The following is an 11597-nucleotide window of genomic DNA, read 5'->3' on the forward strand; positions in this document are numbered from 1 at the left end:
TGTGGGAATCTGCTATGGCCAGTGTGATACTGGTGTTTACCTTCGTCAGTGGTTTAAGCATTATGCCACCAGGAAGCGAGCAGACATGCAGCACTCAGTCAGCTGTAGCAGCAGTCGTTAGGTGATGTACTGCTTCTGGCACCTGTGCTTCGGTAGGAACGATATGTGCAACGTGTAACTGTCATTTTATTTCCCTGCCAGGTCTGGGACCAGTCTTCAGTGTAAGTCTCAGCTAAACAAAGTTACTCATCTTGACCTGCAGGAAAAAAAAACACGGAAATATACTGAGTTATATGCACTCCATACATCTGCTGCCCAGTTACCAAAAGAGCTTTTCTGGGCCAAAGCTAGCTTCATATCAGGAGATGTGATGCTCTTGAAGATTGTTCGCATCTCAGTTAATTTCTCTGCACTTTCCTGCACTCCTGTTTTTGCACTTTGTACTACTGTTACTCTTTCAAGCAGTTCATGAACTTTTTGTATTCACTATAGTCCCTAGTACTTCATCAAGGAAATTCAATGGGACTGGAGTCCCACCCCAGATCTTCAGTGTGGTTAGCACCCCTTACCAGGTAATTGATCATAGTTCTGAGATGTGCTGGGAGTTCCTAATGGCCCAGAACCAGAAGGGCCAAGTTGACTGAGTCTTTCAATAGAAGATGTGATTGGATATTCTTTACAGAACACACACACACAAAAAAAAATCACTTTTGATCAATCTGTTCACCTGCCACTTCTGAGAGTTATTTTGTTCTCACTAAAATTGCTCTAGAGCAGCTCTGTTGGGGAGGGAAGAACCCTGCTTTGAATGAGCCCATGTGCCCTACTCCAAGACAAAGTGCATTATCTATAAGCTACTGGGGTGTTAAGACTTTATCCAGGTCTTCTGCATGACAGTTCACTGCATGCTGCTGCACCATCACTGGCTGCTCTCTCCTTTTAGGTTGCTTTGCTGAGTAGTGTATTGTACCTCACTTGTAAATTAACTGAAACCTCTAGATTACGCTGCAAAATAACTGTTAATTACTCTGGAAATTTGGCAAAGAAGAGTTAACGAGCCTTATTCTGCAACAAGGGTGACAGTCACACTTGTGCTCTCCTCTCAGCATTAAACAGGGTCTGTTCAGAAATTACACCACAGACCTCAACTCAGATCCCAAGAGGACTTTCCCCAAAGGGAAAAGCAGCACAGAGCTGGGCCCTCCCTGTGACCTGTAGCTTGTTGTACAATAAGGCTCAAATGTCACTGCATAAGAGGATACTCACAATGAACAGCTTTAGCGGTTACTGGCCACCTTTGCCTTTGCTTCTGCATACCGAACCTTGAGCCATTTATTGCTTTCTATTCTCTTTTGCCGTGACCATGAAGCAGAGAGCAAATGATTTTCAAAGCAGGCTTTGACCATTCAGTCTGCAGTAGCGACATCCTAAGTGAACGACCATGTTCTTTACAACTGCAAAGAGCAAAACTGCATCCAATCTTCCTCTTAAACTTCTGCTAGTCCCTTGCAAGCCCGTGCTAACCTGTTCTAAAGGTCCACAAGAAGTCAGATGTCTTTTGTCAGTGTCCTTTGGCAAGTTTCATGAATATTGTTATTCCGTTCTCTTGTCTGTTGGGTTGTTTTAGATCAGATTATATGGCAGGAAACTTGCTGAAAGTTTTGTCTTCTGGTCTGAATACTTTGAAAGGTCACTGAGATCAAGTCTTTAAATCTTTGCATCTCATGGAAGATCTTCAAGACCTCAGAAATGGGCCTGTCGAGTCCTGAAAGCGTATCTCTTGTGTCTTGTTTGTGAAATGCTTCCTGCTAGAGAAATAGCTCAAAGGACTGTACATACTTACAAGAAAATTTATATTCGTAACTAAAAGGGAATTGAATTGGTTTCTACTTTTTTATTGTAAACTGTGTGTTTTTCAACACTGGCTTTTTTTGTTTTAATGGTGGTTGTGGACAGCCACCTTCAGACACTGGAGGGCCCTCGGCTTAATCCTCCTAGCTCCCACAAAGAAATAATTGTAACATTAAATTGCAACTGAAGCTTGTTAGCATAAATGAGATGTTAGGGATCTAAAAGTACAGGAATTTTCTTCATTACCTTTTTACTATTGATAAGGGAGGGAACTAGAGGGACAGTTCAAAGCTCCACCTGGAAAGTATTGGACTTTGTTGTTGAACAATAACCAAATAAAACAAATAACTATCTTGACTGGCATGGTGAAATGAACGCTTCCTTCTACACAAGAGTATCCCAAAGCCATCCTAGTACTGCACCCAGCATTAGAAGCTGTGTAATCTATAGGCATCAATGCTTACCAAAGAGCTGACCTTGACTATTTAGCATTTTAATAGTTGTTATCCCTGAACAAGTAGCGTAAGTGGCTTCACAAAAGCAAAGCATGTTCATATGAACGACAGCAGATGGATTTGTCCAACTCTTTCACTATAGCAGCAGTGAGCTGCGAACACCTACAGCTGAATTCTGCCCTTAAGGAGTGATGCTAAGGGTAGAGCTAAGACACGTGTGAGTATAAGGGAGGAGAAGTGGCCCTGCTAAACGACCCATACATGTTGAGCTGGAATAAGAAAACATCATCTAATTAACAGTAGTGTGATCTAACGACAGGTTTGGGATTCATCCCAGCAGCGCACTGGTAGCAAAGGGGACAGAGAGCTGCTCATCCCACCGCTGCAATATGCTGGTGCTTTAAGGCCTAATAGCTGCAACTTTTTAAGAGAAGAAACGCTCACAAATCTAATTCCGATTGAATACAACCTGCAGAGTTGCTGTACATCTCAACTTACACCTGCTGGGAAAAACTTGCTAGATCAGACTTAAATGTAAATACATCTATTTTTAACTGAACCAGTTTTTACAGGGTCTGAAGTATTCTTTCACAGGAAGAGGTTTTTAATATTCACACTGCTGCCTACAGTAACTTAATTTGTCCTCCTACTGTTCAGTGTTTTTGGTTTTGTGCACGTAGCCGCCCCCTTCCCCCCAATGAAGGGCTTGTTGGAGGGTGTGTGGGAGGGTTACTAATAGCTCCGATTACATTTTGGTCTACATGGCATTCTTCATGAAAATGCTCTACATAAAAACCAAGCTGCTTGATTTATCTATTGTGCCTACTATCTGATGTATATGATGAAATGCTAACTTGTTAAATGTTCATTTCTATTTTACTGTGCACAAAGAATACTTATTTAAAGCTCATTGTTGCAGTCCTATGATGCATGATCAGAATTGTAACAAAACTAAAATAATCCAGAAACTGGTGGAGTAAAAGAACTTCCTTATCCAGCCTTTTGATTATCAAGAACCCTGCACAAAACACTTCAGCTTGACCACCATGTGAGTGCTCAGCCTTAGGGGTGGGGGGTGGGGGACAGGAGCTCTCCTTGTTTATGGAACACAAGGCTTAATCCTGAGCGAGTGTAACAAAAGGCTCTTAAAAATGAAGAAGCAAACAGCTCTCTTAGCAACAGCCAAGGATAAACACAACAGCACAGACTGCGAGGAGTGGGTGGGGGATGCGAGTGAGTGAGTGAGCTAATAAACCCAACTCCAGCTTTTGGAGGGATTTGATTCATCCTGTTACAAGAAGGGACTGCAGTGCAATTAATCTAATTCATTCACCTGTCAGGCAGGAGACAACTTGGCAAAAATAATAAGAGCAACAACTTCTCCTTTCTGAGGAGAAACCAAACCAAACCCACTTGGCTCTTCTGTCAGCACAGCCCAGCCAGGGCCTGAGCACACAGTTGCTGATGAGACAGTGATGTGGGCACTGAGGGGTACCCAGCTCACTTGGAGGAAGGCTATGGCTGCCAAGTTACCTCTAAGCTGCTCCTATATTCTTTCAGTACAATCAACATTTCTGATCAAACACCATGTCCACATTTAGCAACTGACAGCACAAGAGCCCCCATCATGCTGCAGCAGCACAACAGCTCTTCCACACTGCAGCTGAGTGAGAGCTCTTGAGGGCAGGAAGAATGGCTGCAGTCACTGTAACCCACCAGTGCTTCCACATAGATACCTGACAACATTGCACCAAGACAAACAGAAACAAAGCCTCACACACTGCCATGGAGCAGCACATAGAAGAAATAACCACAACCCACTTACCTGATCACTGGGGCTTGTGATCAATAAGTAATTAATTGGACTCTTCTTCCTGTAAACTCTGCCTTCCAAATACATGCTCAGATAGCCTTCAACTTAGTCACTAAGCTGCAACGATGGGTGAAAAGCTCACTCAGTCCACCAAGACCTAAAAGCCACCATCTGCCACTCCTGGCTTAAAACAAAGGAGAACTCAAGGAAGTGTAGGCTGCCAAGAGACTGGGAAGGACAGCAACAAAACAAGTCAACTGTTTCCTTGAAAATGTTTTATTTGTTTCTAATGAGGCTGAAAACAAAAGCAATTCCATATTTCAGAATACCAAATAATATCCGTTGCACAGAAGGAAGAGTTTTCAAAGAAAACCATTGCACTACACCCAGATCTGCTGAGCTACTTGGAACATTGCATCGAGGCAGGCTAGTGAGCAGAGCCACCCCCTGCTGCAGCTGCTTCCACTGAGTGCTGGCTGCTTTTGTCCCCACGTAACTCCTTACTGATTTGTTCAATGCGCTCTTCCCCACTGTAGGAGAGGGGCTGGTTACCATTGGCACAGGCGCTGGTGCTCTCAGGCACCAAACACCAAGAGCAGGACCTAGTAGGTCACCACCTCCCAAGCTGCTTCCCCCAGGAAGTTTTACATTAATGTTGCATTAATTTTGGGATAAAGCAGGCTGCAAGTACCTGTAGGTACAGACAACCTGGCATTATTGCATTCACTTACATAGAAGATATAAACAGACTAAAATGTGCAGAGGTGGCCATAGGCCTGGCTTTGGAAACACCAGGGATTTCCCACCTGCAGCCAATGCTGCAGCCTGGTGCAGGAGCCCAGCTCTAGCTGGACTTGACCAGCTGTCAAGTTTGGCCACTGGGATACAGCGAACTTACAGTCACCTCTGAAGTGGCTGATGGAAGCTGTTACTGAAGAACAAGACCCTACACTGAATCTACTGCTGTCCTTCCAGCCACCTCACCCAGCGTGACAAAGTCATTGGTGACAGCAAGGGAATTTGGTTGCAAAAAGCAGATTACTGCAAGATGCAGCTGAGACTGACAGAACAACCCAGCCGTTAAAAAACAATTGTCTTTACCAGAAATTCCACAGGGGAAAAAGTTGTAACTCAGTTCTCATGAAGAGAAAAACTACAGGGCTGTTCACAGTAGAAACAGAGCGCCCCAATCTACCGTAAAATGAAAGTGAGCCCGTAGGTGATTGTGGATGGTTTAGCCCAGAAAGGCTGCTACAAAATAATCATCGCTATTCACACTTATTTCAGCCCTGCAAGTTTGGAACTTGCTACTGAAGTAACTGTGGCTTTGATGAGTGATGGAGCAGTTGTACCAGACTTGCTCTTGCTGAATGCTGAGCTCAAATAGGATTCCACGAGAATCCTGAACTTCCTAGACTTTGGGCTGGCTCATTTCTTCCCATCTGTCTCACTGAAGGTCCTTAATCCATTTTGCTGCCCCCACGTTTTTCAGCCTTATTGAATTGGTGCTTGTTTTTGAAACTGAGCTGACCACGGGCACTGCCACATCTGCCATCAGCATAGCTGACATGGAGTTGCCACTTCCAACAACATCCACGGTGAGATCAGGGAAAATAAGGCAAAAATGTAGGAGACCCTGAAGTCTAAGAAACAACATGAAGTCAGAGTTCATTTGCTACAGCACAGAGGAGGAATACATTTGGTTAAGAGAAGAGTTTTCTTCTGAGACTGCACTGGCCCAGAACATTTGGTGACAAGCTACCGTGACCTTCATATTGGCTTGTATAGCAAAGTAGTCACGTATTTCTTCTTGTAACGATGCGTAGCACTGAGCACCATCACTCCATCCTACAGGAGATGGAAAACAAGTGAGCATTATGACATGGATATCTGAAAGCTGTGAGTGTGAACCATGTGCCCTGGCCCCTCACCTTGATAGAAAGGGCGTAGAGGTGGTTCAGCATGACATGGTTGGGTTCAGGAAGCAAAGCAGGATCACACTGGGGGGAAATAAGAGGATGAGAGACAGTGTGAAAACAACAGAACTCACAGTTTACTTCTCAGAGCTCATGGGTGATAAACACCATCTGCATGCTCACACACACCGTGCTGCTTCGTACACAAGACCAACCAGCAAACATAGCATTCCAAAACAAACCAAGATCCCTCCAGCATGAAACTGAGTCCTCACAGCCACCATAGGACAAATCTCAGTTCCTTCTTATGTGCTTCTGACCTTTTAAATGTTCAAAGATTGAGGGTTCTGGCTGTAAAACAGCAATCCAGCTCTCTTTTCAATTCTGAAGAAGCTGTTTCAGGTGGACCCATCTGGATCCATGAAATTCCCTGTGTCAAATAGGGGCTTTTACAACATGGCAACTATTCTAAGGCTCTTCCCTGAGTGCTCCCTGTCTGCACCCCAATCTTCCCACATCCATTCCCAACATCACGGCCCTTATCCAGCAAACAGGCTGATGTACTCACAGAAATGCCTGTGTCCTTGTTCAGGATGACCTGCAGCAGGTGTGGGGGAAGAATGGGTGGAGATTTAAAGCGCTCCTCTGCCTTACAGACATAAGGCTCCTGGTGGTACGGTCCTGGAGGTGAGCTTGACAGCTCTGCCAAAGAGATGGGAAATAGCCTGTAAGAACATCTGCTCTTTACACCTGTGTTTTGCAGTACTCCAAGTGAGTTCTCATATCCAGGAACAAGAGAATAAAAGAAATGCATGGCCTCTAAGTACCTGAGCTGCAGCAGCTGATGCAATACCGCAGGATCAGTCACCACCCAGTAAGTGATTTAAGATACCCAAAGTCTGCCTGCCTTCACACTAACTATGCAGGTCTTGGAGGCTGAGTGCTTACCACATATGATACCCAATTGCTAACAAGCTCATACCAGACATGTCCGAACACTTCTGGGAGTCCACCATCAAAGCATCAAACACTTCAAAGTCAGTTTTCTTCACCTGGATGATGTTGTTGACAGTCCCCAGCTGGCTGGTTACAACAGGCTGGGAAAAGATACAGAAGGCAAAATAAAAACGCTTGCAGGCTATTAGGATTCTCAAAACTAAACAACCAGCACAAATGAGTTACTTTGCTTTGAAAACAGGCTGGTACCGGTGGGGAATGAGGTAACCAATGCAGTTATTGTTCAGTTAAGGGTCTGGTGCAGTATTTAGGGCTGGGGAGGGACTCTAGTCAATCGAGCTCACTAAGTCCAGGTGAGTTGGGCACAGACTCAAGCGCAGCACAGGGGGATGTGGGCTGTCAGCAATGCTGTAGTGCTTTATAAGACAGTTTGGCATCTTTTTATATGAAGAGCCAACAGATCTCAACACCCATTTGTTACAAAGCCTCCTGTCCTCGGGGCTGTCAGTCTGAGGGCATCACCCACAGGGATCACCATGTCTCTCACCAGCCTCATCTGTTTCTGTTGTTAATAAACAAAAACCATCTGCTGGTACAGAAATCAACCAGTTTCTCCTCTTCACATACCTCAAGGAAGAAATACAGTGCACTGAAGAAAATACTACCTCTGATGGATCGTGTGTCCACTGCCCGTCCACAAAGAACTTGTACTGGTGCTCTCCTTCTGGCAGGTCCAGGATTGCCACAAAGTTGTTGTGACTGGAATTGAAGACAAACAGTCACCCCTGAAACACTTGGAGAAGTGAATCCATCTACACACTGTGATACACATCGTAACACAGAACCATCTCAGCATGCAAAAACTTTAACAATGCAACCAGAGACCCTCCCCCAGTGGCAGTCAGCCCTTCAATGAGGTCTAAGAGAGGCACAGCCAGGCTCCAGCCCTTCCTATCACACAGCTGAACTGCCTTCACCTGTGCTGCCAGGGCTGACCGGGTCCTTTCCCCAGGTGCTCCATCAGTGCTTCAGGCCATGATCCAACAGTTCCCATACAAACTCAGACGGGGCATTGATGCCACTGTGTCTCTTCACTTCTCAAGTAAGGAGCACAGTGAGCTCTGATACTTCAGCATATGCAATTCCTAAATACAAGCACATTTCCCTCACTGCATTCCCAGTCCATAGGGAACACCACCGACCCTATTACCTCCTCGTCAAAGGGATTTTACTCCAGTTGTTGAAGGACCCAGATAAATACACTTCCTTCCCTCCTCCGGTCCAGCGAAAGACAGTTGGTCGAGCTTGAGTGGGGGTTTTGTCACTCACTTCCAGGTCCTGTTGCCAAGCTAGGAACTCTTCTTTATCCAATGGCGCCTACGAGCACAACATCCTGATCAATACAAGTCCCCTCTCTGCAACCTTAGCTTGCATTTCACTCCATTTAATTCTGTGCTTAGATGCAATTTGGCAAGACATGCTAAGATGAGACAGTGGCCCTTCTAGGTGCTGCTCAGTGGCAAGAATCCTGCAAAGACGCTAAAGCCTTCCAAATCTAGAGAAAGAATGGATGGCAACGTAAAAAACAAATGACTTGAGCTCATGGGAGCTTTCAAAACACACCGATATTAATAAGGAGAAAAAAAATAGTTAAGGGGAAAGACACTTCAGGAGCAGCAAGACTGGGGAAGGCATAAAACTTGTGGTTAGATCCTGAAAGGGTACAAGCTGCCTACAGGACAGGTATCCTCATGGGACACATAACACAGTGCAAAGGTACCAGCAATCCCCCTCATAATGAGCAAAAAAAGCAGCCAAGGGATCTTTTAGTATGGAAAATACCAGATGAAACAACACAGGTGGCTGCAAGAGGATGGGAAGGAAGATGGGGAGCGGTGGGTAAATGGGTAAAGCTCTAAGGGAGCCCCAGCATTGCCAAGCGGTCCCGTCTGAATGCAGCCATACCTTCATCTCCTCCGAATGGAACAGGTCCGCATCTTCAGGGCTGTCCATTAAGATCTTGGGTCTGTCCCCATCCTTGGAGCCGCCGGCTCCTCCCGCCCCATCACCCCGCGCTGCTTTGTGCCCATGGCGCTCCAGCCCGGCTCTCTCACTGCTCGTGTTCCCCATATTTAAGGCCCTAAAAGAGCAGAAGCCACTTTAACCTTTAGTACCTGCAGCCACATAACCACGAAGCAAAGAAAACAACACCATCCCGGGCTGTGAGCTGAACACCAATGAACGCCACTTACCCAACGTCCGAGCAGCTGAGAATCGCATCACACTCAGAGCAGACAACGCGAGCAGCCGTGCAAACGACCGGCAGCGGCCACGAATAACACGGAGCGATACGGAGCGATACGGAGCCCGGCAGCCGCCCGCCCCTTCCGCTTCCGTGTGCCCCGCATGGCCGCCCCGGGCAGCAGCCGGCCCCGGGTTCCGGATTTACTCGGGGATGAGAAACAAGGAAGCGCCGCCCCACGTCGGAAATACGTTCCGACTGTGCTGGGAGCTGCTGTGCGGGCGGGGGAGGTGATGGGAGAAGCGCAGGTGGAAATTGTAGCGCTGTTAAGTGACCAGCCAGAAGGGCTCTTTATGGGATCAAAGCGGATCCTTATGCACGCCGTGACGTGGAGGCAGAATTGTGCTGGGATGGGCAGATTCCCGGTGCTGGCTCCTGCTCCCGGAGGAGCAGCTGCTGCTCGTTTGTCTTCCATGGGCAGATCGCCCTGAGCACACATCACACGCATCACACACATCACACACATCACAGGGGTTGTTAGAGCTTCCCCAGCTCCCACAGTGCCCTTATGCTGCTGTAGAATGCAGCTGTTGTTTTGACACTTAACACAGGTTAGCTCTCTCATGTTCTTTGCCTGCTGACCCGATGGTTTTGTGTCCCCTGCCACCAATGCGCACACATTGGAGGTACACAGCACCTTGTCTTGCCCGTTGGGGAGCCGCTGTGACAGCCTGCAGAGCCAGATGAGCTGCAAGCAGCAGCATCTCTACTTTAGGGCTCACCTTGTCTGCTTTACGATGGTTTTGTTATATACAAAAACCACAAACTGATAACACTGCAGAATAAGGGCTGCTGATAACCCACGGGGCTGTTGGGTAAGGAAAGTCCAAGCTTCTCTCAATGTAAAGCTTTGGTATAAAGACAGAATGGTTGCTCACCACGCAGCGTCACTCCAAAGCCTTTGGGAGCTCCTGGCCTTGGACAGGATGGAGGCAGTGGACACGGATGCGTGGTCATCACATGCACTGCGGTATCATTTCCTCCTATCAGCCTGAAGCAGAGCCCGGCTCGCTCACAGCTGTTCCTAAAGGAGATGTGGGACATGCCACGATGGCCTGGCAGAGCTCACCCACCCACTGAATCTTCTGCAGGTCAAAATCCCATTTGACCTGTTTGGATGCTCTCCTGGAGTTGGTTGAAACCCAAAGTGGCTGAACTCTGGTTGAGATGCCTATAGACGTGGCTGCCATGGTTCAGCACCACCCCACTGCCTGCTCTGGTGTGCATCCCTTAATGTCATTGGAGCTGCCCCTTCTCTTGCCTGAAATGTGTTGAAAAATGAAGTGTAGTGGCCAAATATCTTGGACTGTGCGTTTTAAAATCCTGATGTATCCGTTGGTATCTGACATGACACCAGCTTATCTGGCCAAAGAGAAGTAGCTGCAAGCTAAGTGGAAGCTGACTCAGCCCTCTAGATAGATATGATAGAAACAGAAGAGCCATCCTCAGTTATGAGCCAGCAGATCAAATTCAGACATGACACAGATCACATTATAAAGGATATACGAGCAAGTGCTCCTTGCAGCTTCTGTGCTACAGAGACAAGTGAGTCAGCTGGGAGCAGCAGCAGGATTTATCCTGGAGCTCAAGACAGGGAAAACATAGACTGCAGAAACCTCCCCATTCAATTCCTATAACCTTGTGTTCTACCTTGGCCTCCTGGGCTTGTTCCTCCAGCTTTAGATTGCTTGAGCAATCCCTCTCCCTACCACCCTCCTCCATTCAGGTCACTTCTGAATATATCCCATTTGGCCGGGCTGCAGAGGAAGTCAAGTTGGGCCGCCTCCTCTTAAAGGCTTGCTCACATTTCAAGGCAGGCGTGCCGTGGTGGTGCATGCAGAACATGCCGTTGTGTTTGGGAGGTGGAAAACGGTGAGTGAGCATAAAAACCACTTGTAGGCAGAGCACTGCATCCCTGCTCAGCATCTCTCCTCCAGCACAGCACTGTGTACCTTCAGTGACCTGCCTGTGTGCTGCCTTATAGGCTTGGAAGGGCTGCAGAAATGCAGGTTGCCCTGCACACAGCAGGATGTGGCTTACCAGCTTAGTTCCATGCCAATCAGTGACTTCCTTTCATTTAAATCTCACTAGTTTTGGGGAATCCAGCACTCAGATGCATCCTCTTGTGCACATATGTTCACACAGTGCGTACAAAATAAAGGCTAGCTCAGAAGGTGGCACGATCTCTTCCCTACTGTTACAAATTATGAACAGAATTCATCTTAAATACTGGCAAAGCCAGTGTTCACTGGCCCAGCAGATGCATCCAGGCTCATTTTGAGATACATGCAGGCTGAGAGGTA

The 11597-nt window shown here is 46.8% G+C and overlaps 2 protein-coding genes across 38 annotated transcripts in view; one reads left to right on the forward strand and one right to left on the reverse strand.

Moving 5' to 3' along the window:
• CIT (citron rho-interacting serine/threonine kinase) overlaps positions 1–3303 on the forward strand; it is a 70442-nt gene extending 67139 nt beyond the window's left edge. For all 37 annotated transcript variants that reach the window (XM_015878246.3, XM_085556118.1, XM_085556119.1 and 34 more), the window contains one exon: positions 202–3303. In XM_015878246.3, the coding sequence (XP_015733732.1) occupies positions 202–225 (24 nt within the window). In that variant the 3' untranslated portion in view covers positions 226–3303. The remainder of the gene's footprint in view (positions 1–201) is intronic.
• A 1076-nt stretch (positions 3304–4379) lies between these two features.
• Positions 4380–9384, reverse strand: PRKAB1 (protein kinase AMP-activated non-catalytic subunit beta 1). The gene is made up of 8 exons (XM_015878259.3): positions 9245–9384; positions 8958–9132; positions 8203–8369; positions 7658–7751; positions 7018–7132; positions 6604–6737; positions 6051–6119; positions 4380–5967 (listed from the first exon to the last, which is right to left on the reverse strand). Exons 2-8 carry the CDS (start codon positions 9120–9122, stop codon positions 5890–5892), a joined length of 822 nt encoding a protein of 273 aa, XP_015733745.1. The 5' UTR covers positions 9123–9132; positions 9245–9384; the 3' UTR covers positions 4380–5889.
• Positions 9385–11597: the final 2213 nt, after the last annotated feature.

This window comes from Coturnix japonica, chromosome 9 (genome assembly GCF_054131305.1).
Source record: "Coturnix japonica strain WE chromosome 9, WE-NBRP24, whole genome shotgun sequence".
NCBI lineage: Eukaryota > Metazoa > Chordata > Aves > Galliformes > Phasianidae > Coturnix > Coturnix japonica.

Bases quoted from the DNA above. Each gene is read 5' to 3' on its own strand.
- PRKAB1 (XM_015878259.3), bottom strand. From the start codon at position 9,122: ATGGGGAACACGAGCAGTGAGAGAGCCGGGCTGGAGCGCCATGGGCAC. The intron at 7,133-7,657 runs GTAGTATTTTCT...ATCTTTTCCCAG, and splicing joins GGACACACGATCCATCAGAG to CCTGTTGTAACCAGCCAGCT. The intron at 6,738-7,017 runs GTATGAGCTTGT...TCTCTTTGGCAG, and splicing joins GAAGTGTTCGGACATGTCTG to AGCTGTCAAGCTCACCTCCA.